General features: G+C 42.6%; 1 protein-coding gene across 5 annotated transcripts in view; it reads right to left on the bottom strand.

Moving 5' to 3' along the window:
- The window catches only part of LOC133538482 (dedicator of cytokinesis protein 9-like), a 304828-nt gene that overhangs the window by 126994 nt on the left and 150080 nt on the right, over window positions 1–27754 (bottom strand). For all 5 annotated transcript variants that reach the window (XM_061880143.1, XM_061880142.1, XM_061880141.1 and 2 more), the window contains exons 3-6: window positions 26016–26105; window positions 11198–11280; window positions 10557–10626; window positions 155–250 (exon numbers count right to left, since the gene is read on the bottom strand). In XM_061880143.1, the coding sequence (XP_061736127.1) occupies window positions 155–250; window positions 10557–10626; window positions 11198–11280; window positions 26016–26105 (339 nt within the window). The remainder of the gene's footprint in view (window positions 1–154; window positions 251–10556; window positions 10627–11197; window positions 11281–26015; window positions 26106–27754) is intronic.

Raw genomic sequence — 27754 nt, 5'->3', positions numbered from 1 at the left:
TGTCTTGTTTAATCGACATCATCAGTGTTGGAACCTGACATACGGAAACCGAGGTACTTCTGTATATTATATTAACTGTAATATGCTGAAAAAAAGACTCAATAGTGGATATCCATACCGTTTTCGAGTATTTGTAGGAACATCTCTTTCTTACCCTCATTGTAACACTGATGGCACTGTTCATGTTGCCTTTATAGAGCCAACCATGTTTGGTGATCCCATCCTTCTGGGATCCAAGGGAGGCTGTATCCTGCAAAAAAAAAAAAAAAAGAACTATGAGATGCGGATATAAGTCATGCAGTTGATAACATCTTTTCTAAAATGTTGTCCTGCTCTGCAAGTACAATGAAGCCGATATCACCAGTTAAGTCAAGGTAAACAGGCTGAAGAGTAATATTTCATCAGAACATGATATCACGGACACTGGAAAGAAACCCTGCCAAAGAACGGCCTCTCTGATCTCTGGCTTTGAGACCACGCAGAGTCCGATGTGGTGTGAGTCTGACTCAGTCCAAACAAGCAGGCAGGAGAACATTCAACAAACTCCGTGTGTGAACCCAAATAAACGCTTAAGGTCTTCGCTTGGCATTTGTAGCGCATCTCGTCTCCGTTTCATCGCCCATTTCTGATGGGAGGCAGTGACCTCTAGCAGCACACATTCCTAAAGGTAGACCAGCCACGAGGATCCTTAAAGGCCTACTGAAATGAGATGTTCTTATTTAAACGGGGATAGCAGGTCCATTCTATGTGTCATACTTCATCATTTCACCATATTGCCATATTTTTGCTGAAAGGATTTAGTAGAGAACATCCACGATAAAGTTGGCAACTTTTGGTCGCTGATAAAAAAGCCCTGCCTGTACCGGAAATAGCAGACGATGTGCGCGTGACGTCACGGGTTGTGGAGCTCCTCACATCTGAACATTGTTTACAATCATGGCCACCAGCAGCGAGAGCGATTCAGAACGAGAAAGTGACGATTTCCCCATCAATTTGAGCGAGGATGAAATATTCGTGGATGACGAAAGTTAGAGTGAAGGACTTAGAAAAAAATAGGGGAAAAAAGGCGAGGGCAGTGGGAGCGATTCAGATGTTATTAGACACATTTACTAGAATCTTTTTGGAAAATCCCTTATCTGCTTATTGTGTTGCTAGTGTTTTAGTGAGATTATATGGTACCTGAAAGTCGGAGGGGTGTGGCCACAGGTGTGTTGACCGCCAGTGTCTCTGAGGGAAGCCACGTTTCTCGACGTGGCGAAGCGAAGGCGGTTGTTCGGGCCGGGCTGAGCTTTTTTTACCCCCTCCTCCACGGTGGAAGCATCCCACGTTTGGAGGAGGCAAGAGAGTCCGCGTCGGCCTCTTTGACAGGTGCACGAGGAACGACGCAAGCTATCCGCTCATGTCTACGGTAAGAGCCGACTTATTACCACCATTTTCTCACTGAAACCTGCCGTTTGACACGTGGTTTGACATTGTTTACAATCATGGCCACCAGCAGCGAGAGCGATTCGGACCGAGAAAGCGACGATTTCTCTATTAATTTGAGCAAAGGATGAAAGATTCGTGGATGAGGAAAGTGAGAGTGAAGGACTAGGAAAAAAAAAAAGACCAGGGCTGTGGAAGCGAGTCAGATGTTATTAGACACATTTACTAGGATAATTCTGGAAAATCCCTTACAGTATCTGCTTGTTGTGTTACTAGTGTAAAAAGTCTGCGGGCTATAGAGCGTTTTCCGTTCGGGCTCCAGTACTCTGGAATGCCCTCCCGGTAACAGATCGAGATGCTACCTCAGTAGAAGCATTTAAGTCTCACCTTAAAAATCATTTGTATACTCTAGCCTTTAAATAGACCTCCTTTTTAGACCAGTTGATCTGCCGCTTCTTTTCTTTTTCTCCTCTGTCCCCCCCTCCCTTGTGGAGGGGGTCCGTTCCGATGACCATGGATGAAGTACTGGCTGTCCAGAGTCGAGACCCAAGGTGGACCGCTCGCCTGTGTATTGGTTGGGGACATCTCTACGCTGATGATCCGCCTCCGCTTGGGATGGTTTCCTGTGGACGGGACTCCCGCTGCTGTCTTGGATCCGCTTTGAACTGAACTCTCGCGGCTGTGTTGGAGCCACTATGGATTGAACTTTCACAGTATCATGTTAGACCCGCTCGACATCCATTGCTTTCGGTCCCCTGGGGGGGGGTTGCCCACATTTGAGGTCCTCTCCAAGGTTTCTCATAGTCAGCATTGTCACTGGCGTCCCACTGGATGTGAATTCTCCCTGCCCACTGGGTGTGAGTTTTCCTTGCCCTTTTGTGGGTTCTTCCGAGAATGTCGTAGTGGTTTGTACAGTCCTTTGAGACATTTGTGATTTAGGGCTATATAAATAAACATTGATTATTGATTGTGTTTTAGTGAGATTATATGGTGGTACCTGTACAACCTGAAGGTCGGCCCCGCACCTTTCTTCAGCACCAGTCGACGGGTGTTGGCGATGCCCATCTCTGCCCTTCGCAAGGGACCCTCTTCGAAACACGATCTTTCGAAATGATGGCTGCATAATACACTGTACTTTGTGTGTGTGGTCCAATCCAATAACAAAAGTGTGCGGCAAGAAAGTGGCGTAAACCTGGCACTTTTGTCAAAGGAATTTGGCACAGCAGGGGGAAAAAAGCCGGAGGGGTGTGGTGACCGCCAGTGTCTCTGAGGGAAGCCACGTTTCTCGACGAGGCAAAGGTGGTCGGTGGGGCCGGGCTAAGATTATAATTTTTTTCCCCCTCCTCCACGGTGGAAGCATCCGACGGTCTGGGTCGGCCGGTGGAAGGAGGACTCAAGCCGAAGGGGTGTGGTGACCGCCAGTGTCTCTGAGGGAAGCCACGTCTCTCGACGAGGCGAAGGTGGTCGGTGGGGCCGGGCTAAGATTATTAATTTTTTTCCCCCCTCCTCCAAGGTGGAAGCATCCGACGGTCGGGGGCGGCCGTTGGGAGGAGGCAAGAGAGCTGCCTCTTTGACAGTGGCAGGAAGAACGACGCAAGCTCTCCGCTCATGTCTACGGTAAGAGCCGACTTATTACCACCGAAACCTGCCGGTTGACATGTGGTAGGGAACCGTGTTCGCTTGACCGCTCTGTTCCATAGTAAAGCTCCACCGTCGTCTTTCGGGAATGTAAACAAGGAAACACCGGCTGTGTTTGTGTTGCTAAAGGCGGCCGCAATACACCGCCTCCCGCCTACAGCTTTCTTCTTTGACGTCTCCATTGTTAATTGAACAAATTGCAAAAGATTCAGCAACACAGATGTCCATAATACTGTGGAATTATTCGATAAAAACATTCTAGCAGGATACTTCCGTGCGAAATTTAAAATTGCAATTTATTAAACTAAAGCGGCCGTGTTGGCATGTGTTGCAATGTTAATATTTCATCATTGATATATAAACTATCAGACTGCGTGGTCGCTAGTAGTGGCTTTCAGTAGGACTTTAAGGCTACAGAAAACTAACAAGTGAAGGAATGTTGCGAGGAAGGGAGGGATGAAATCTCCACAGCCAGCCCTGGTTTAGATCATCCTTCCATGGACTTTAGGATTCCGTAACATTAGATGAGAGGAACTGTTTCCCTGACACTTACAAACACTTCAAAGCCTGAATGGCCTTTCAACATCATCTCCAGTTTTTGTATATACTTTCCTTAGTCTCATGAAGCAAAAATGCAATTTTTTTTGTATGTGCGGGAAATCATCGGGATCGTTCTAATGGTTCTTATGGAGTGTTCTGAAAAGCATCTGGAAAAGTTCAGGGCCCGATTGTCCTCCTTAGTGTCTAGACAACACTGCAGTTCCCCGGAGAGCCAAACAAACCATGGGGCTCATTTCCTCTGACCTCGATTTGCTCCTCAAAAACTTAAAGAAAAAGCATACACAATACAGTTCAACATACAAAAACAAAGACGGTTTATTTATTTGATGATTTACGGTGCCAAAAACCCCTTGTGGTGTGGGGGAGAGAGGGAGTGGTCCGGCAGGAACAAATCCAGAAGGAGCAGATGGACACACACCTGCTTGACGGTGAACATATTTGACCTTTTCTGTCATGTGATCCATCAACCTCATCGCTCATTCCAAGAAGTTTTCACAGTGTGCATTGCAAAGAGAATTAAAAAAAGTAAATAATGCAAAAGGGGACACTGAACAGACAAAAAGGGGAAATTTCAATACTTTTATAGCACTATGTTCAGTCTTTAAACATATATTCTGATGTTTGGCTTTTTACCTAATAAAAAAAATGATAAATAAAAATACCGAAGCGGTCACCTGCATTTTTAGAACAAAAGTGTGGACGCCCCCTAAAGTTATTCTGCTCCTCTGGAAAGACACAAAAAAAAGTTTGTAGCTCGCTTCATTACACCTTCACTTATCACGTAATTAGGCGGGGATCGCGGGACTGTGTGTGGCGGTTTCGTTCCGCAGCCATTACGCATTCAGTGCAAACCCGGGCTTCGTGTTTCACAAGAGCTGGATCGGTTTCAAAACTTGTAGTTCTCCTCCTTCTATGTAGGCTAAAAAAATACAACATTCGGATAATTTTATCTCAAAGTATAAACCCCGTTTCCATATGAGTTGGGAAATTGTGTTAGATGTAAATATAAACAGAATACAATGATTTGCAAATCATTTTCAACCCATATTCAGTTGAATATGCTACAAAGACAACATATTTCATGTTCAAACTCATAACCTTTTTTTTTTTTTGCATATAATCATTAACTTTAGAATTTGATGCCAGCAACACGTGACAAAGAAGTTAGGAAAGGTGGCAATAAATACTGATAAAGTTGAGGAACGCTCATCAAACACTTATTTGGAACATCCCACAGGTGTGCAGGCTAATTGGGAACAGGTGGGTGCCATGATTGGGTATAAAAACAGCTTCCCAAAAAATGCTCAGTCTTTCACAAGAAAGGATGGGGCGAGGTACACCCCTTTGTCCACAACTGTGTGAGCAAATAGTCAAACAGTTTAAGAACAACCTTTCTCAAAGTGACATTGCAAGAAATTTACGGATTTCAACATCTACGCTCCATAATATCATCAAAAGGTTCAGAGAATCTGGAGAAATCACTCCACGTAAGCGGCATGGCCGGAAACCAACATGGAATGACCGTGACCTTCCATCCCTCAGAAGGCACTGTATCAAAAACCGACACCAATCTCTAAAGGATATCACCACATGGGCTCAGGAACATTTCAGAAAACCACTATCACTAAATACAGTTTGTCGCTACATCTGTAAGTGCAAGTTAAAGCTCTACTATTCAAAGCAAAAGCCATTTATCAACAACATCCAGAAACGCCGCCGACTTTTCTGGGCCGAGATCATCTAAGATGGACTGATGCAAAGTGGAAAAGTGTTCTGTGGTCTGACGAGTCCACATTTCAAATTGTTTTTGGAACTATTCGACATTGTGTCATCCAGACCAAAGGGGAAGCGAACCATCCAGACTGTTATCGACGCAAAGTTGAAAAGCCAGCATGTGTGATGGTATGGGGGTGCATTAGTGCCCAAGGCATGGGTAACTTACACATCTGTGAAGGCACCATTAATGCTGAAAGGTACATACAGGTTTTGGAACAACATATGCTGCCATCTAAGCGCCGTCTTTTTCATGGACACCCCTGCTTATTTCAGCAAGACAATTCCAAGCCACATTCAGCACGTGTTACAACAGCGTGGGTTCGTACTTTCCTGGCCCGCCTGCAGTCCAGACCTGTCTCCCATGGAAAATGTGTGGCGCATTATGAAGCGTAAAATAGGACAGCAGAGACCCCGGACTGTTGAAGGACTGAAGCTCTACATAAAACAAGAATGGGAAAGAATTCCACTTTCAAAGCTTCAACAATTAGTTTCCTCAGTTCCCAAACGTTTATTGAGTGTTGTTAAAAGAAAAGGTGATGTAACACAGTGGTGAACATGCCCTTTCCCAACTACTTTGGCATGTGTTGCAGCCAGGATATTGTAAATTAATTATTATTTCCAAAATAAAAATAAAGTTTATGAGTTTGAACATCAAATATGTTGTCTTTGTAGCATATTCAACTGAATATGGCTTGAAAAGGATTTGCAAATCATTGTATTCTGTTTATATTTACATCTAACACAATTTCCCAACTCATATGGAAACGGGGTTTGTAGTCTGCAGCTGCGTTTCCATTGCCCCTAGAAATTCACAAAACTCTAATATCGCAATAAAAAACTGGTAATGGAAACACCCTTATTTCGAAACCTCTCTGTGATCTCTTGAGGAGGTTTTTGAGACAATTCGAAAAGACCCACATTCCGGAACAATGTCAAAGGGGCCCTAAGGATGGAACCTCTGAGCGATCACTCGCTTCCTTCGTCTTCTACTGATAACGCGGCAACTGCAATATTTTCTTCAAAGTGGAGTCACGTGGAATTAGATTTCACCAGAATTACAGCTCATGACACAACACACCCTTTAACGAAAACACTTACAAGTTGCAAAAGTACTTTGTCCTTGGAAATGTTGCTTTTATTTAGCGAAACACTGCAATGGAAACGCAGCTATTGATGGCTGTCATGAAGTCTGTTGAGATAACTAGACTTGTTGTTGTTGAAGGGAAAACTACTATGGACCAGCTCTATACTCTGGGCAGGGTTCTTGAGGGTGCATGGGAGTTTGCCCAACCAGTCTACATGTGCTTTGTGGACTTGGAGAAGGCATTAGACCGTGTCCCTCGGGAAGTCCTGTGGGGAGTGCTCAGAGAGTATGGGGTATCGGACTGTCTTATTGTGGCGGTCCACTCCCTGTATGATCAGTGTCAGAACTTGGTCCGCATTGCCGGCGTGTTCCAACTATGGTGGGATCACACTCTTCAGCCTTCCCGGTAAGGTTTATTCAGGTGTACTGGAGAGGAGGCTACGCCGGATAGTCGAACCTCGGATTCAGGAGGAACAGTATGGTTTTCGTCCTGGTCGTGGAACTGTGGACCAGCTCTATACTCTGGGCAGGGTTCTTGAGGGTGCATGGGAGTTTGCCCAACCAGTCTACATGTGCTTTGTGGACTTGGAGAAGGCATTGGACCGTGTCCCTCGGGAAGTCCTGTGGGGAGTGCTCAGAGAGTATGGGGTATCGGACTGTCTGATTGTGGCGGTCCACTCCCTGTATGATCAGTGTCAGAGCTTGGTCCGCATTGCCGGCAGTAAGTCGGACACGTTTTCCAGTGAGGGTTGGACTCCCCTTTGTCACCCATTCTGTTCATAACTTTTACGGACAGAATTTCTAAGCTGCGGGATCGTTCCTCCAATGCAACACGGACACCATCCATCCATCCATTTTCTACCGCTTGTTCCCTTTTGGGGTCACGGGGGGCGCTGGCGCCTATCTCAGCTACAATCGGACACTCCGAACGAAAACGTAAAGGTAGGATATGATTTAATAAATAATACACCGCACCAAACAGACAGAAACAAAGGTAAAGCGTGCCGAACGCACAGGAAGCTAAGGCAAACACTTAGCACAGAGTCTAGAACAGGAATACCTAAACGGGACTGTTGCTTACCGCAAACAAGGAAGCCAGGACGAGTGATCAAAAAGGCAGGCTTAAATATTGTCTCTTGATTAGACACAGGTGAGTCCCAAAAAACAGGGGCAGGTGAAAATCACAAGTAACCATAGTGACAAAACAAACAAGGAAGTGCAACCAGGAACTAAAGAAGTCCAAAACTAACAGAACATAACCCGGACCACGGATCATGACAGTCAAGGCGTTGAGGCGATCCGGTTTGGTGGATGCAGGATTAGGTCTCTGCTTTTTGCAGATGATGTGGTCCTGATGGCTTCATCTGGCCAGGATCTTCAGCTCTCACTGGATCGGTTTGCAGCCGAGTGTGAAGCGACTGGGATGAGAATCAGCACCTCCAAGTCCGAGTCCATGGTTCTCGCCCGGGAAAGAGAGGAGTGCCGTCTCAGGGTTGGGGAAGAGATCTTTCCCCAAGTGGAGGAGTTCAAGTACCTAGGAGTCTTGTTCACGACTGGGGGAGTAGTGGATGGTGAGATCGACAGGCGGATCGGTGCGGCGTCTTCAGTAATGCGGACGTTGTATTGATCCGTTAGGGTGAAGAAGGAGCTGAGCCGGAAGACAAAGCTCTCAACTTACCATTCGGTCTTTGGGTTATGACCGAAAGGACAAGATCACGAGTACAAGCGGCCAAAATGGGATTCCTCCCCCGAGTGCCATCCGAAAGGAACTCAAAGTAAAGCCACTGCTCCTCCACATGGAGAGGAGCCTGATGAGGTGGTTCGGGCATCTGGTCAGGACACGGGGAAGACCCAGGACACATTGGGAAGACTACGTCTCCCGGCTGTCCTGGGAACGCCTCGGGACCCCCCGGGAGAAGCTGAATGAAATGGCTGGGGAGAGGGAAGTCTGTGCTTCCCTACTTAGGCTGCTGCCCCCGCGACCCGACCTCGGATAAGCGGAAAAAGATGGATGGATGGATGGATGGATGGACGGGAAAAGCAAATGTTGTGATTTGTCTGTGAAATTAATACGCGGCTGTATGCTTAAAATGAGAAAAATATGTAAATATTGCATGTTATTATGAATGAATATGAAGGTCGATCCTGGGCTCGGGATCTTTCTGTGTGCATGTTCTCCCCGTGACCATGTGGGTACTCCGGCTTCCTAAGACATGCACCTGGGGATAGGCTCCTCCCCCCTCAAAAGACATGCACCTGGGGATAGGCCCCTCCCACCTCCAAAGACATGCACCTGGGGATAGGCTCCTCCCACCTCCAAAGACATGCACCTGGGGATAGGCTCCTCCCACCTCCAAAGACATGCACCTGGGGATAGGCCCCTCCCACCTCCAAAGACATGCACCTGGGGATAGGCCCCTCCCACCTCCAAAGACATGCACCTGGGGATAGGCTCCTCCCACCTCCAAAGACATGCACCTGGGGATAGGCCCCTCCCACCTCCAAAGACATGCACCTGGGGATAGGCCCCTCCCACCTCCAAAGACATGCACCTGGGGATAGGTTGATTGGCAACACTAAATGGTCCCTAGTGTGTGAATGTTGTCTATCTGTGTTGGCCCTGTGATGAGGTGGAGACTTGTCCAGGGTGTACACCGCCTTCCGCCTGAATGCAGCTGGGATAGGCTCCGGCTCCCCGAAAGGGAAAAGCGGTATAAAATGGATGGATTGATTATGAATGTGCCTCTCACTACATTACATGTATATTTTCATTGCCTCCATTGTTTGCTCACGTTTATTTACAAAGCAGAATTCATAAAAGATTGTGAATGATGGGGAAGATCCTCCAAAAAGTGCAGTTCCCCTTTAAGTGTTGCTGTATATGAGCTGTGTTCACAACAATGCATCCAAAAAAAGCTAGTGTCCTGTTGCAATATTTAAAACTAAACTATATTTTGCGACAAAAGCACTACTCTTTGACCATAATTACAAAGCAGTGTGTGAGTTAGTTAGGGTTATGTCAGATCATTCTTATGGAATTCTTTCAGAAAAACAAACCTCCCACCAATTATCTACTTGTCCATGCATTTTAACTCGTTGGCTTCTTGTGAGAAGAGGATTACTGTATTCAGAAAATAGTTGCAGTTGTTTTTTTTTGCTTTGGCTTTTTGTGTGTGACACGATGTAAGAAAGTAGTAATTATATCATGACATGGAATTGTGTTATAGTTATCCTATGTTTAAAGTCTATTTCTGTCTTAGCGCTCCTTTCTTTGTTCATGTTCCAATTGCTCGGTGGGCTGATCATACACACCAGTTTCTGTTTATTGATTAGTGTCCCCACCTGCTGCTGCCACTAATCACACCCCGAGACTCTTACTTTGTTAGCGCAGGCAGCATGAAGCAGGGCTTTTATTGTGAAGATAGGAAATGTGCAGTCGGCCTTTAGAGTTTTGACGGAAGGGACGGCGCGAAAGTCTGTTGAAATAAAAAGTGTTTCTCGCCTTCCTCTCTGTCATTTTTTCATAATAATGAACTGGCAGCAGCCAGCGTCATCTCACAAGACCCTCGGGTGCCGTGAATGTCAATCAAGCAAGCTACGGAATTTGCCGCCAATGTTTTTCTTGTAAAGTGTATGGAAGCTGGATGAATTAGATGCCAAAAACCAACCACTTTCATGTGGTATTGTACAGAAAGGATAACTTTTTTTCTCCTCCATTTGAAAATGTGGGCGTTATTATCATTACTGTCTGATTCCAATCAATGCAAGTCATCAGAATCAGGTAATACACCAACTTATATTCTTGTCTTTGTGAAAGAAAGACATCTATATGTGTTACACATGCTTGTATTATCATTAAACACATTTAACTTGTTTACAAAAATGTCTCTTTCGTAAATAAATAAATATAAATTATAAATAGGAATGAGGTAGATCCCCTCGAGTTGGTCAATTGAAAAGTAGCTCGCCTGCAGAAAAAGTGTGGGCACCCCTGATTTAAGGTATATAATGAGAAAATATACACACTAAATGCAACTTTTTAGCGACGTTCATTTTTCACAGCGAAACTTACCTCGTCTTTGTCGACATCCTCGTCGACTTCAAAGACGTGGACGGCCAGTTTCTCAGGCCGGGACACTTTGCTGTAGAAGAGATCATGGATGTATATAATTAGGCCCGCATCGAACACAACAAATCAAACATAGAAGCAAATGTTATTTATTTTGTTTTTAAATAGAATCACTTCAAGGCGGTCATTTAAAAATATTTGGATGGTACGCAGCTGCCTCACATCAGTCACAAGCAAGCAGGCTGTTTGAGTAAATCCATTTTCCAACAAAGACTAATCATGGAAACATGCGAGGGTGTCCGCTGAGGACCTTCAAGAACGACTCGGAAAATTCAACGTGAAGCTTTTAGCAGGCAACGCGCGTCACAAGGTATTGTTCTAACTTCCCGACCGTCTGCAGAGCGTCAGCGCCAAGGTCATCAACGTTGCGTTGACCGAAAATGAACGTAAAAAAGACAGTCTTAAGGGAAGAGGCGGGGCTTGATGACACAATTGAGGGTGGCGTCAGAAAGTACGCGCAGTTCCATAAATAGGAAAACAGTTTGGGTATTATTGTGTCTTTATTACACAAGTGTGACATTGTGTGGGCCAGACAGACACACAACAAGACGTGAAGACAGCAGCTTGAGTGTTTAAAGACTTACTTTGGAAGCTGCCTGAAGTCTCCCGAATAAGCCTCGTACTTGTAGTTGACCACATGCCAGTCACTCTTGTAGGTTTTGATGCACTGAGGAGGCAGAAGGAAAGCTGATTACCAAGACTGATGACACACTGAAGTACATAATGACATGTTGGGAAATAAGACAGCACGCTAGAACTGTAATCACTGTCATTAATTACACTGGGGCAACAAAGTATTTAGTCAGCCAGCGACTGTGAGAGTCCAGTCCATAGTGGATCTAACATAATAGTGAGAGTCCAGTCCATAGTGGATCTAACATAATAGTGAGAGTCCAGTCCATAGTGGATCTAACATAATAGTGAGAGTCCAGTCCATAGTGGATCTAACATAATAGTGAGAGTCCAGTCCATAGTGGATCTAACATAATAGTGAGAGTCCAGTCCATAGTGGATCTAACATAATAGTGTGAGAGTCCAGTCCATAGTGGATCTAACATAATAGTGAGAGTCCAGTCCATAGTGGATCTAACATAATAGTGAGAGTCCAGTTCATAGTGGATCTAACATAATAGTGTGAGAGTCCAGTCCATAGTGGATCTAACATAATAGTGAGAGTCCAGTCCATAGTGGATCTAACATGATAGTGAGAGTCCAGTCCATAGTGGATCTAATATAATAGTGAGAGTCCAGTTCATAGTGGATCTAACATAATAGTGAGAGTCCAGTTCATAGTGGATCTAACATAATAGTGAGAGTCCAGTCCATAGTGGATCTAACATAATAGTGAGAGTCCAGTCCATAGTGGATCTAACATAATAGTGAGAGTCCAGTCCATAGTGGATCTAACATAATAGTGAGAGTCCAGTCCATAGTGGATCTAACATAATAGTGAGAGTCCAGTCCATAGTGGATCTAACATAATAGTGTGAGAGTCCAGTCCATAGTGGATCTAACATAATAGTGAGAGTCCAGTCCATAGTGGATCTAACATAATAGTGAGAGTCCAGTTCATAGTGGATCTAACATAATAGTGTGAGACCAGTCCATAGTGGATCTAACATGATAGTGAGAGTCCAGTCCATAGTGGATCTAATATAATAGTGAGAGTCCAGTTCATAGTGGATCTAACATAATAGTGAGAGTCCAGTTCATAGTGGATCTAACATAATAGTGTGAGACCAGTCCATAGTGGATCTAACATAATAGTAAGAGTCCAGTCCATAGTGGATCTAACATAATAGTGTGACAGTCCAGTCCATAGTGAATCTAACATAATAGTAAGAGTCCAGTCCATAGTGGATCTAACATAATAGTGAGAGTCCAGTCCATAGTGGATCCAAGATAATAGTGAGAGTCCAGTCCATAGTGGATCTAACATAATAGTTTGAGAGTCCAGTCCATAGTGGATCTAACATAATAGTGAGAGTCCAGTCCATAGTGGATCTAACATAATAGTGAGAGTCTAGTCCATAGTGGATCTAACATAATAGTGAGAGTCCAGTCCATAGTGGATCTAACATAATAGTGAGAGTCCAGTCCATAGTGGATCTAACATAATAGTGAGAGTCCAGTCCATAGTGGATCTAACATAATAGTGTGAGAGTCCAGTCCATAGTGGATCTAACATAATAGTGTGAGAGTCCAGTCCATAGTGGATCTAACATAATAGTGTGAGAGTCCAGTCCATAGTGGATCTAACATAATAGTGTGAGTCCAGTCCATAGTGGATCTAACATAATAGTGAGAGTCCAGTCCATAGTGGATCTAACATAATAGTGAGAGTCCAGTCCATAGTGGATCTAACATAACAGTGTGAGAGTCCAGTCCATAGTGGATCTAACATAATAGTGTGAGAGTCCAGTCCATAGTGGATCTAACATAATAGTGAGAGTCCAGTCCATAGTGGATCTAACATAATTGTGTGAGAGTCCAGTCCATAGTGGATCTAACATAATAGTGAGAGTCCAGTCCATAGTGGATCTAATATAATAGTGTGAGAGTCCAGTCCATAGTGGATCTAACATAATAGTGAGAGTCCAGTCCATAGTGGATCTAACATAATAGTGTGAGAGTCCAGTCCATAGTGGATCTAACATAATAGTGTGAGAGTCCAGTCCATAGTGGATCTAACATAATAGTGTGAGTCCAGTCCATAGTGGATCTAACATAATAGTGTGAGTCCAGTCCATAGTGGATCTAAGATAATAGTGAGAGTCCAGTCCATAGTGGATCTAACATAATAGTGAGAGTCCAGTCTATAGTGGATCTAATAGTGTGAGAGTCCAGTCCATAGTGGATCTAACATAATAGTGTGACAGTCCAGTCCATAGTGGATCTAACATAATAGTAAGAGTCCAGTCCATAGTGGATCTAACATAATAGGGAGAGTCCAGTCCATAGTGGATCCAAGATAATAGTGAGAGTCCAGTCCATAGTGGATCTAACATAATAGTGAGAGTCCAGTCCATAGTGGATCTAAAATAATAGTGTGAGAGTCCAGTCTATAGTGGATCTAATAGTGTGAGAGTCCAGTCCATAGTGGATCTAACATAATAGTGAGAGTCCAGTCCATAGTGGATCTAACATAATAGTGTGAGAGTCCAGTCCATAGTGGATCTAACATAATAGTGTGAGTCCAGTCCATAGTGGATCTAACATAATAGTGTGAGAGTCCAGTCCATAGTGGATCTAACATAATAGTGTGAGTCCAGTCCATAGTGGATCTAACATAATAGTGTGAGAGTCCAGTCCATAGTGGATCTAACATAATAGTGTGAGTCCAGTCCATAGTGGATCTAACATAATAGTGTGAGTCCAGTCCATAGTGGATCTAACATAATAGTGTGAGAGTCCAGTCCATAGTGGATCTAAGATAATAGTGAGAGTCCAGTCCATAGTGGATCTAACATAATAGTTTGAGAGTCCAGTCCATAGTGGATCTAACATAATAGTGAGAGTCCAGTCTATAGTGGATCTAACATAATAGTGAGAGTCCAGTCCATAGTGGATCTAACATAATAGTGTGAGAGTCCAGTCCATAGTGGATCTAACATAATAGTTTGAGTCCAGTCCATAGTGGATCTAACATAATAGTGTGAGAGTCCAGTCCATAGTGGATCTAACATAATAGTGTGAGTCCAGTCTATAGTGGATCTAACATAATAGTGAGAGTCCAGTCCATAGTGGATCTAACATAATAGTGTGAGAGTCCAGTCCATAGTGGATCTAACATAATAGTGTGAGAGTCCAGTCCATAGTGGATCTAACATAATAGTGTGAGAGTCCAGTCCATAGTGGATCTAACATAATAGTGAGAGTCCAGTCCATAGTGGATCTAACATAATAGTGACAGTCCAGTCCAAAGTGGATCTAACATAATAGTGAGAGTCCAGTCCATAGTGGATTTAACATAATAGTGTGAGAAGCCAGTCCATAGTGGATCTAACATAATAGTGAGAGTCCAGTCCATAGTGGAGGCCAGTCCATAGTGGATCTAACATAATAGTGTGAGAGTCCAGTCCATAGTGGAGAGGCCAGTCCATAGTGGATCTAACATAATAGTGTGAGAGTCCAGTCCATAGTGGATCTAACATAATAGTGAGAGTCCAGTCCATAGTGGAGAGGCCAGCCCATAGTGGATCTAACATAATAGTGTGAGAGTCCAGTCCATAGCGGATCTAACATAATAGTGTGAGAAGCCAGTCCATAGTGGATCTAACATAATAGTGAGAGAGTCCAGTCCATAGTGGATCTAACATAATAGTGAGAGTCCAGTCCATAGTGGATCCAAACATAATAGTGAGAGTCCAGTCCACAGTGGATCTAACATAATAGTGAGAGTCCAGTCCATAGTGGATCTAACATAATAGTGAGAGAGTCCAGTCCATAGTGGATCTAACATAATAGTGAGAGAGTCCAGTCCATAGTGGATCTAACATAATAGTGAGAGAGTCCAGTCCATAGTGGATCTAACATAATAGTGAGAGTCCAGTCCATAGTGGATCTAACATAATAGTGAGAGAGTCCAGTCCATAGTGGATCTAACATAATAGTGAGAGAGTCCAGTCCATAGTGGATCTAACATAATAGTGAGAGTCCAGTCCATAGTGGATCTAACATAATAGTGAGAGAGTCCAGTCCATAGTGGATCTAACATAATAGTGAGAGTCCAGTCCATAGTGGATCTAACATAATAGTGAGAGTCCAGTCCATAGTGGATCTAACATAATAGTGAGAGTCCAGTCCTTAGCGGATATGTACATGTATCTTTACGACATGTCCAAGAAAGAGTAAAAAGAAGCAAATCGTATTCATCCCTACACATTAAAGTCCTACTGAAAGCCACTACTAGCGACCACACAGTCTGATAGTTTATATATCAATGATGAAATATTAACATTGCAACACATGACAATACGGCCGCTTTAGTTTACTAAATTGCAATTTTAAATTTCCCGGGAGTTTCTTCTTGAAAACATCGTGTAATGATGACGTAAACGCGTGACGTCACGAGTTTTTAGGAAGTATGAGCGCTGCACACACACACAGCTAAAAGTCGTCTGCTTTAACCGCATAATTACACAGTATTTTGGACATCTGTGTTGCTGAATCTTTTCCAATTTGTTCAATTAATAATGGAGAAGTCAAAGTAGAAAGATGGAGTTGGGAAGCTTAAGCCTTTAGCCACACAAACACACGGTGATTCCTTGTTTAAAGTTCCCGGAGGTGAAACTTTACTATGGATCACAGCGGTCGAGCGAACATGGATCCCAACCGAATGTCAACCGGCAGTTTTCAGTGGGAAAATTGTGGTAAAAAGTCGCTTCTTACCGGAGATCAGCTAAGCTTGTGCCGTCCATAAAGCTGGCGTCGACGTCCATTAGACACTGGCGTCAACACACCCGTGGACACACACCTCCGACTATCAGGTACTATTAAACTCACTAAAACACTAGCAACACAATAGAAAGATAAGGGATTTCCCAGAATTATCCTAGTAAATGAGTCTAAAAACATTTGAATCCGTCCCAATGCAATAGCGTGTTTTTGTTTTTTTAACTTTTTTTCTTTTTTCTAGTCCTTCACTCTAACTTTCCTCATCCACGAATCTTTCATCCTCGCTCAAATTAATGGGGAAATTGTCGTTTTCTCGGTCCGAATAGCACTTTTTGTTGGAGGCTCCCATTAAAAACAATGTGAATATGCGAGGAGCCATCAACATGTGACGTCATCGTCTGAGACTTCCGGTACAGGCAGGGCTTTTCTGTTAGCACCGAAAGTTGCAAACTTGATTGTCGATGTTCTCTACTAAATCCTTTCAGCAAAAATATGTCAATATCAGGAAATGATGAAGTATGACACATAGAATGGAGCTGCTATCCCCGTTTAAATAAGAACATCTCATTTCAGTAGGCCTTCAAGTACTTCACAGCAATGACTAGCACATGCGGGTGGTCTGCTACATTGTAAATACTGTAAACACCAGCCAGGACAAAAGGTATGCATGAATCAGAAATGAGGAAAAGGAATCAGTGTTGTCATTGTTCCACCTTAGTTTGACATCCCCCAGCAGAGCCAAAAGGGAGTTCTCTCTCTCCCTTTCTCGGAAAAAGGCATGCGTTCAAGGACTAAGTAAAAGATAGGAGCGGCTCGCTGATGTTTGCTCAACAGATATTTTACAAGACGGCTGCAGATGAAGTGCAACTTAATCCAGAGAGCAGCTCTGAGTGGATCTGTCCAGCTGTCCTCAGCACTCTTTAACACTGACCTTTGTTAACTGATCAAACACGCTATAATAACTCTTCTACAGAAACCTCCATTTACAGATCCTTCTTTGTATAAACTTTTTGATTTACTTCAATGTGTTTAGTGTTTTTTAAGTGGGTTCCTTTTAGCCTTTTTACACTATTTTTCTAGCTCAATATACAGCGGGGCAAAAAAGTATTTAGTCAGCCAGCGATTGTGCAAGTTCTCCCGCTTCAAATGATGACAGAGGTCTGTCATTTTCATCATAGGTACACTTCAACTGTGAGACACAGAATGTGAACAAAAAAAATCGTACGAATTTTAAAGAATTTATTTATAAATGATGGTGGAAAATAAGTATTTGGTCAACCATGAATTGATTAACATGGACCCCGACTTAAACAAGTTGAAAAACTTATTGGGGTGTTACCATTTAGTGGTCAATTGTACGGAATATGTACTGTACTGTGCAATCTACTAATAAAAGTTTCAATCAATCAATCAATCAAACCATTCAAAGCTCTCACTGATGGAAGGAGGTTTTGGCTCCAAATCTCACGATACATGGCCCCATTCATTCTTTCCTTAACACGGATCAATCGTCCTGTCCCCTTAGCAGAAAAACAGCCCCAAAGCATGATGTTTCCACCCCCATGCTTCACAGTAGGCATGGTGTTCTTGGGATGCAACTCAGTATTCTTCTTCCTCCAAACACCACCAGTTGAGTTTATACCAAAAAGTTCTATTTTGGTTTCATCTGACCACATGACATTCTCCCAATCCTCTGCTGTATCATCCATGTATCCATTTTGGTATAAACTCAACTCCTCGTGTTTGGAGGAAGAAGAATACTGAGTTGTGTATATTTTAGCGTCCCGGAAGAGTTAGTGCTGCAATGGAATTCTGGGTATTTGTTCTGTTGTGTTTAAGCCTCAGACTGGAAGTCTCTCAAGAGAGTGGTGAGGACGGCGGAAAAGATCATCAGGACTCCTCTTCCTCCTATCCAGGAGATCGCAAAAAGCCGCTGCCTGACCAGTGCTCAGAAGATCTGCAAAGACTCCTCCCACCCCCACCAAGGACTGTTTTCACTGCTGGACTCTAGAAAGAGATTCCGAAGCAGAACCTCCAGGTTCTGTAACAGCTTCTTCCCTCAGGCCGTAAGACTCTTGAATGCATCATAATTAAATTATCCCCTCAACTCCCCCCAAAATGGATTAACTCGCTGGAATAAAAAGACAATATAACATACATCCATAAACGTGGATGCATGTGAAATAGTGCAATATATTTATCTGTACAGTAATCTATGTATTCATTTATATATATATTTAAGTATATATGCACCTTATTGCTTTTTTTTTTTATCCTACACTACCATGAGCTTATGGAACGAAATGTCGTTCTTATCTGTGCTGTAAAGTTCAAATTTGAATGACAATAAAAAGGAAGTCTAAGTCTGTGTTGTGTTACGGTGCGGATGTTCTCCCGAAATGTGTTTGTCATTCTTGTTTGGTGCGGGTTCACAGTGCGGCGCATATTTGTAACGGTGTTAAAGTTGTTTATACGGCCACCCTCAGTGTGACCTGTATGGCTGTTGACCAAGTATGCCTGGCATTCACTTGTGTGTGTGAAAAGCCGTAGATATTATTTGACTGGGCCGGCACGCAAAGGCAGTGCCTTTAAGACATGCCCCAATATTGTTGTCCGGGTGGAAATCGGGAGAAATTCGGGAGAACGGTTGCCCCGGGAGATTTTCGGGAGGGGTACTGAAATTCGGGTGTGTCCTGGGAAAATCAGGAGGTTTAGGGTTAGACGCAACTTATCTGGTCTTTACGCCCGTGTAACTCCGTAAAGCGGCGTTTTAAAAAGTTATACATTTTCCTTTTTGAAACCGATACCGATAATTTCCGATATTACATTTTAAAGCATTTATCGGCCGATATTATAGGACACCTCTATTATTTACATTGTAGATTGTCACATCAAAACTATGAACACATGTGGAGTTATGTACTTAAAGGGGAACATTATCAGCAGACCTATGTAAGCGTCAATATATACCTTGATGGTGCAGAAAAAAGACCATCAATTTTTTTAACCGATTTCCGAACTCTAAATGGGTGAATTTTGGCGAATTAAACGCCTTTCTGTTTATCGGTCTTTTTGCGATGACGTCAGAACGTGACGTCACCGAGGTAACACACCCGCCATTTTCATTTTCACATTACAAACACCGGGTCTCAGCTCTGTTATTTTCTTATTTCGACTATTTTTTGGAACCTTGGAGACATCATGCCTGGTGGGTGTGTTGTCGGAGGGTGTAACAACACTAACAGGGAGGGATTCAAGTTGCACCACTGGCCCAAAGATGCCAAAGTGTCTGCCGCCAGACCCCCATTGAATGTACCAGAGTGTCTCCACATTTTACCGGCGATGCTAAGACAGACATGGCACAGAGATGTATGGATAACCTGCAGATGCATTTGCAACGATAGTCAACGAAATCAAAAAGGTGAGTTTTGTTGATGTTGACTTATGTGCTAATCAGACATATTTGGTTGCGGCGTGACTGCCAGCTAATCGATGCTGACATGCTACGCTAATCGACGCTAACATGCTATTTACCGGCGGTGCTAAAGCAGACATGGCACAGAGATGTATGGATAACCTGCAGATGCATTTGCAACGATAAAGTTAACTAAGTCACAAAGGTGAGTTTTGTTGATGTTGACTGCCAGCTAATCGATGCTAACATGCTATTTTCCGGCGGTGCTAAAGGAGGCATGGCACAGAGATGTATGGATAACATGGATAACACTTACCAATTGTAGGATTTAAGTTGCTCCAGTGTCACGAGATGCGAAAGTCCTGATCGTTTGGTCCGCACATTTTACCGACGATGCTAACGGAGCTATCCGGCTATGCTATGGGTATGAATAGCGTCAATAGCTATTTGCTCAATAGCTTCAGTTTCTTCTTCAATACTTTCATACTCCAACCATCCGTTTCAATACATGCGTAATCTGTTGAATCGCTTAAGCCGCTGAAATCCGAGTCTGAATCCGAGCTAATGTCGCTATATCTTGCTGTGGTATTCGCCGTTGTTTATTTACATTGGCAGCACTGTGTGACGTCACAGGGAAATAGATAGTCGCATCGCAAATAGCGAAAATCAAGCACTGTAAAACTTTTTTTTAGGGATATTCGGGTACCGGTAAAATTTTGAAAAAAATTTCAAAAAATACAACAAGCCATTGGGAACTGATTTTTATTGTTTTTAACCCTTTTGAAATTGTGATAATGTTCCTTTTTAACAAAAAAAAAAAAACGGTGAAATAACCGAAGACATGTTTTATATTCTAGTTTCTTCAAAATAGCCACCACCGGGACTGTGCCGAAAATGTAATTTCAGTTCTGATGTGTCTTGTACATGTTGGAACGGACAAATAAAATGATTCTGATTCTGATTTACTCTGATTACTGCTTTGCACACTCTTGGCATTCTCTCTATGAGCTTCAAGAGGTAGTCACCTGAAATGGTTCTCACTTCACAGGTGTGCCTTATCAAGGTTAATTAGTGGGTGTTGTTGCTTTCTTTATCAATGGGGTTTGGACCACCAGTTGTGTTGTGGATGAGAAGGGGATTTGATTGATTGATTGATTGATTGATTGATTGAAACTCTTATTAGCAGATTGCACAGTACAGTACATATTCCGTACAAACTGTTGGCCGGCACTTTATGTTCTGGCTGAAACGGCAGATGTTTCAAATCTCATTCACACAAACAAGTAACCTTGCACTTTGATGTTAATAAATTACCACATTTGGAATGTTTGTGTCTTTTTTCAAATCTGTAATAAGTTTAATCTTAGGGGTTTCAAATTCGAGACTCACTGGCATGGCTATAAAACAGTTCGAGATGTACTAGATACTAATTTCTAATTCTCATCCCTTCCTTGGCGCACACAAGCCAGATGAGAAACAACATAAATAGCTGAGTTAGCAGCGTAATGATCATTAATGACTGCGTGCATCAGACAGAGGCTACCTTTCATGTGAGAATTAAAGCTGCTTTCCTGACGTTCTGTGATGTCTTACATGCATTACTGCTAATTCTAGTAACAAATGAGGTAATGACTCACATTACTGTCACGGCTTGGCTCGTCATTACGTTCAACAACCTCCTTCCCGTCTTGTGGAGAAGACTTTCCACAAGACTTCTGTCTGTTTTTATTACCCTGCTTTTGAATTAGTCAACCTGTTTTTGTTTCATGTACTATCCTTTTAATGACTGGTAACATTTTGTGGGTCTGAAGGTTGCGCTTTATAACCACACTAAGCCGGATAACCCTTTAAAGGGGAACATTATCACAATTTCAAAAGGGTTAAAAATAATACAAATCAGTTCCCAGTGGCTTGTTTTATTTTTCGAAGTTTTTTTGTTAAATTTTACACCTACCGGAATATCCCTAAAAAAAGCTTTAAAGTTCTTGATTTTCGCTATTATCGATGTGACTATCTATTTCCCTGTGACGTCACACAGTGCTGCCAATACAAACAACATGGCGGTTAGCACAGCAAGATATAGCCACATTAGCTTGGATTCAGACTCGGATTTCAGCGGCTTAAGCGATTCAACAGATTACGCATGTATTGAAACAGATGGTCGGAGTATGGAGGCAGCTTGAAGAAGAAACTGAAGCTATTGAGCCAATAGCTATTGACGCTATTCGGCCATAGCGTGGGTGTACCTAATGAAGTGGCCCATAGCATGGCTGCCTTATTAGCATCGCCGGTAAAATGTGCGGACCAAACGATCAGGACTTTCGCATCTTGTGACACTGGAGCAAGTTAAATCCGTCGATTGGTAAGTGTTTGTTTCGCATTAAATGTGGGTATCTAGTTTCAAATGTACATACAGCTAGCGTAAATAGCATGTTAGCATCGATTGGCGTAGCATGTTAGCATCGATTAGCTGGCAGTCATGCCGCGACCAAATATGTCTGATTAGCACATAAGTCAACAACATCAACAAAACTCACCTTAGTGATTTGGTTGACTTAATGGTTGCAAATGCATCTGCAGGTTATCCATACATCTCTGTGCCATGTCTGTCTTAGCATCGCCGGTCAAATGTGGAGACACTCTGGTACATTCAATGGGGGTCTGGCGGCTGATTTCTTGCCAATGGTGCAACTTGAATCCCTCCCTGTTAGTGTTGTTACACCCTCCGACAACACACCCACCAGGCATGATGTCTCCAAGGTTCCAAAAAATAGTCAAAAAAAACGTAAAATAACAGAGCTGAGACCCGGTGTTTGTAATGTGAAAATGACGTCATCGCAAAAAGAGCGATAAACAGAAAGGCGTTTAATTTGCCAAAATTCACCCATTTAGAGTTCGGAAATCGGTTAAAAAAATACACTGTCTTTTTTCTGCACCATCAAGGTATATATTGACGCTTACTTAGGTCTGGTGATAGTGTTTCCCTTTAAACCAGAGGTAGGGAACCTATGGCCCTCGAGCCAGATGTGGCTCTTTTGATGCCCACATCTGGCTCTCAGATAAATCTCAGCTGACGTTGCTTAACACGATAAGTAATGAATAATTCCGCTGGCAATCACAGTGTTAAAAATAACGTTCAAAATATAAAACATTCTCATGCATTTGAATCCATCCATCCGTTTCTACCGCACCTGTTCAAGAAGTCGCATTAATGGTCAAAAGTATTTTATTTATTATTGGTTAGCTACAGAATGACAATGTTATTAAAAAGAATAAGAGATGCACGCATTTAGTCGTTACCAGGGGAAAAGAATGAAAGTTTTGACATGTTGAACATGTTTTGCTTATTTAGGCTATTTTCCCTAAAATACACATTTCTGCTATAAATTGTGTTTTATCCAATTTATTCCATGAATGAAACAAACTACTATTACTCAAATAACCCTAATCTGCAGCTCTAACTCCGACTTGTTGCCTGCGTCCGTGCTAAAGTCCATCCACTGGTGTCTTGAGTATGGAAATACTTTATTTGTTTCGTTTTTTTACGGATTAAATTGAAATAGGAAATTCCAAGTCCTTTCCACAATGGCATTGAAGTCAGCACCATTCCGGTCTTTGGATGGTAAAAAAACCCACACTGTCACCTACACATGTAAATTATCATCTTGCCTCTGGAAAATACATCCAGGGTTGTGTCCGGACTCATTTTGTGGGTTTGATTTGACAACAAGGGAAGCATTTTCTGACTATTATCTAACCAAGTAGGAATTAGTTGAGTTTAGTCTTTATTTAAAGGGACAATGCACAGAAACATTAAGCTCAAAGACAGATATGTTCTGTACCAGATTATAGCTAAATAGCTCATTTCCATCCGCAGTCCCTGGTTACGTAAATTAAAGGGATACAAAAAACATGCAATACAATTATGACAATAAAATCATACCATCGTGTGTAATCAAATTAAGAAAAGTCATAAAATGCCCTTTAATGGACACATACTTTATATAGAATACAAGCATGATTTTAACACACACACCTCACAATTTACAACAAAAATGCTGTCATGGATAAATATAATACTCATTAAGTTGATGTGTCAAACATAGTGGCCACCTTATTGACCGTGTGAGCAGCTCTGATTGCTCCAAAGCCACTTTTTGACTTCAATTGTGAATGAAGAGTATTCTGTTAGACTTTTCAAGTTTGTTGTGAGGTGGTTTCATTCCTTTATGGCATGGGTGTCACCGCTAATACTCATACTTGCTAACCCCCCCCGATTTTCCAAGAAGACTCCCAAATTTCAGTGCCCTTCACGAAAATCACAGGGGGCAACAATTCTCCCAAATTTCTCCCGATTCCCACCTGGACAACAATATCGGGCGCGTGACTTAAAGCCACTGCCTCAAGCGTCCTCTAAAACCTTTCGTCACGTCCGCTTTTCCTACGTAGAAACAGCGTGCCGGCCTAGTCACATGATATATGTGGCTTTTACACACACGCTAATGCAACGCAAGCTTGGTCAACAGCCATACAGGTCACACTGAGGGTGGCCGTATAAACAACTTTAAGACTGTTACAAATATGCGCCAGACTGTGAACCAACACTAAACGAGAATGACAAGCAAATTTCGAAAGAACATCCGCGCTGTAACACAACAGAACAAATACACAGAACCCCTTGCAGCACTACCTCTTCCTGGACGCTACGATATAAACATTTATTATTAGTCTGTGGGAAAAGTTTATTTTGATATTTACCTGAGAAGGCTGCACATAGAAAAGAGGCATTCAATTCCTATTTAAATTTGATTTGATATGCCATTGCTATTTTTTAATTATTAGTATTATTTGAAACTGGATTTTGCATGTCACTATAAAGTTATATAAGTCTCGCTTGTTCAATATTCAACACAAAACTTGTTTGGGTCCCTATTAAAAGGTTTATTTGTTCAACTTTGGCCCGCGGCTTTGTTCAGTTTTACATTTTGGCCCACTCTGTATTTGAGTTTGACACCCCTGCTTTATGGCTTTATATGAAAAGGCTAATATGTTTTACTTCTGGGTACGCTACACTGCCCCCTGCTGGAGGCTCATGTGTTTCTAGTTGTCACCGCAGATGTAAACTGGACAAAGTGCTTAAGTGGCGCAGGTGCAGTGTTATTTAGGATTCGATGGGCCATTTGTATTGATGCTAATCTTTGAATGTTAGCTAAGTTTAACAATCTATACCAGGGGTCACCAACACGGTGCCTGCGGGCACCAGGTCGCCCGTAAGGACCAGATGAGTCGCCCACTGGCCTGTTCTAAAAATAGCTCAAATAGCAGCACTTACCAGTGAGCTGCCTCTATTTTTTAAATTGTATTTATTTACTAGCAAGCTGATCTCGCTTTGCTGGACATTTTTAATTCTAAGAGAGACAAAACTCAAATAAAATTTGAAAATCCAAGAAAATATTTTAAAGACTTGGTCTTCACTTGTTTAAATAAATTCATTTATTTTTTTACTTTTCTTCTTATAACTTTCAGAAAGACAATTTTAGAGAAAAAATACAACCTTAAAAATGATTTTAGGATTTTTAAACACATATACCTTTTTACCTTTTAAATTCCTTCCTCTTCTTTCCTGACAATTTAAATCAATGTTCAAGTAAATGTATTTTTTTTTATTGTAAAGAATAATAAATACATTTTAATTTAATTCTTCATTTTAGCTTCTGTTTTTTCGACGAAGAATATTTGTGAAAAATGTCTTCAAATTTATGATTAAAATTCAAAAAAATTATTCAGGCAAATCTAGAAAAATCTGTAGAATCAAATTTAAATCTTATTTCAAAGTCTTTTGAATTTCTTTTAAAAAAAAAATTCTGGAAAACCTAGAAGAAATAATGATTTGTCTTTGTTAGAAATATAGCTTGGTCCAATTTGTTATATATTTCAACAAAGTGCAGATTGGATTTTAACCTATTTAAAACATTTCAACAAAATTCTAAAATTAATCTTAATCAGGAAAAATTACTAAATTATTTTTTTTTTTTTTTTCAAAAATATTCTAATTAGCTAGTTTTTCTCTTCTTTTTTTCAGTTGAATTTTGAATTTTAAAGAGTCGAAATTGAAGATAAACTATGTTTCAAAATTAAATTTAATTGTTTTCCCTGTTTTCAACTCTTTTAAACCGTTCAATTAAGTGTTTTTTTCCCTCATTTATTCTCTACAAAAAACCTTCCGTAAAAGGAAAAAAATGTACGACGGAATGACAGACATGAATACCCATTTTTTTATATATATAGATTTATTTATTAAAGGTAAATTAAGCAATTTGGCTATTTCTGGCAATTTATTTAAGTGTGTATCAAACTGGTAGCCCTTGGCATTAATTAGTACCCAAGAAGTAGCTCTTGCTTTCAAAAAGGTTGCTGACCCCTGATCTATACTTTTGGAGAACTAAACAGTGATGGTGGTGTTGTGGTTTTCTGTCAAGGATTTTGAGTGATTGTTTGTGCAAAGTGCAAAGAATTATAGTCCGAGGACTCAGAAAGGCTGGCGACAGCTGGTTTAAATGACATAAAATGGTGAATAAAAGCTCGTATACCTCTTGGACAAACAGACTGTGAGCCTCCTTCTCTGCATTGTCGGGCAGCGTGGGGTAGAGACTGCGTCCTTGTCGCCTCAAAGTAGAAATCTGCAACAGATACAGTCGGGTTTTGGTCAACAAAATAACAAAACAAAATAAAGGTCAGACTCAGACTCAGTCCCGAGGAAAAGACCACATTGTCTCCAAAAAACGTGCTACTTACCTAACTGGACAACTATATAAAGAAACTTCTACCATCCATCCATCCATCCATCATCTTCCGCTTATCCGAGGTCGGGTCGCGGGGGCAGCAGCCTAAGCAGGGAAGCCCAGACTTCCCTCTCACCAGATGATCTCGCCAGATGAGGTGGTTCAGGCATCTGGTCAGGAGGCCACCCGAACGCCTCCCTAGGGAGGTGTTTAGGGCACGTCCAACCGGTAGGAGGCCACGGGGAAGACCCAGGACACGTTGGGAAGACTATGTCTCCCGGCTGGCCTGGGAACACCTCAGGATCCCCCGAGAAGAGCTAGACGAAGTGGCTGGTGAAAGGGAAGAGAAACTTCTACCAGTTTCCAAAAATTGAAGTCTCAAAAATTCATGAAGCCATCAGGACCACATCATCCGCAAATAGCAGAGACCTAATCCTGCGGCCACCAAACCGGAACCCCTCAACGCCTTGACTGGAAACATGTTCGACTTACTACCATTTGACACTGATCGTACAGGGACCGGACCGCCACAATCAGACAGTCCGATACCCCATACTCTCTGAGCACTCCCCACAGGACTTCCCGAGGGACACGGTCGAATGCCTTCTCCAAGTCCACAAAGCACATGTAGACTGGTTGGGCAAACTCCCATGCACCCTCAAGAACCCTGCCAAGAATATAGAGCTGGTCCACAGTTCCACGGCCAGGACGAAAACCACACTGTTCCTCCTGAATCCGAAGCTCGACTATCTGGCGTAGCCTCCTCTCCAGTACACCTGAATAAACCTTACCGGGAAGGCTGAGGAGTGTGATCCCACCATAGTTGGAACACACCCTGCGGTGCCCCCTTCTTAAAGAGAAGAACCACCACCCCGGTCTGCCAATCCAGAGGTACCGCCCCCGATGTCCACGCGATGTTGCAGAGTCTTGTCAACCAAGACAGCCCCACAGCATCCAGAGCCTTAAGGAACTCCGGGCGGATCTCATCCACCTCCAGGGCCTTGCCACTGAAGAGCTTTTTAACTACCTCGGAAACCTCAGCCCCAGAAATAGGAGAGTCCACCACAGATTCCCCAGGCACTGCTTCCTCATAGGAAAACGTGATGGTGGGATTGAGGAGGTCTTTGAAGTATTCCTTCCACCGATCCACAATATCCGCAGTTGAGGTCAGCAGAACACCATCCGCACCATACACGGTGTTGATAGTGCACTGTTTCCCCTTCCTGAGGCGGCGGACGGTGGTCCAGAATCGCTTCGAAGCCGTCCGGAAGTGGTTTTCCATGGCTTCCCCGAACTCCTCCCAGCCGCCTCGACAATAGAGGTGCGGAAGATGGTCCACTCGGACTAAATGTCCAGCACCTCCCTCCTGACATGTTCAAAGTGCTTCCGTTATTTATCGTCAACTAAATGTACTTTAATTTCAGCTGACTAAAATGTTGCGGATCTCATCCACCTCCAGGGCCTTGCCACCGAAGAGCTTTTTAACTACCTCGGAAACCTTAGCCCCAGAAATAGGAGAGTCCACCACGGATTCCCCAGGCACTGCT

This window comes from Nerophis ophidion, linkage group LG19, assembly GCF_033978795.1.
Source record: "Nerophis ophidion isolate RoL-2023_Sa linkage group LG19, RoL_Noph_v1.0, whole genome shotgun sequence".
Taxonomy (NCBI): domain Eukaryota; kingdom Metazoa; phylum Chordata; class Actinopteri; order Syngnathiformes; family Syngnathidae; genus Nerophis; species Nerophis ophidion.
Note: the sequence above shows the minus strand (reverse complement) of the source record. Positions and strands in the feature narration are given on the sequence as shown.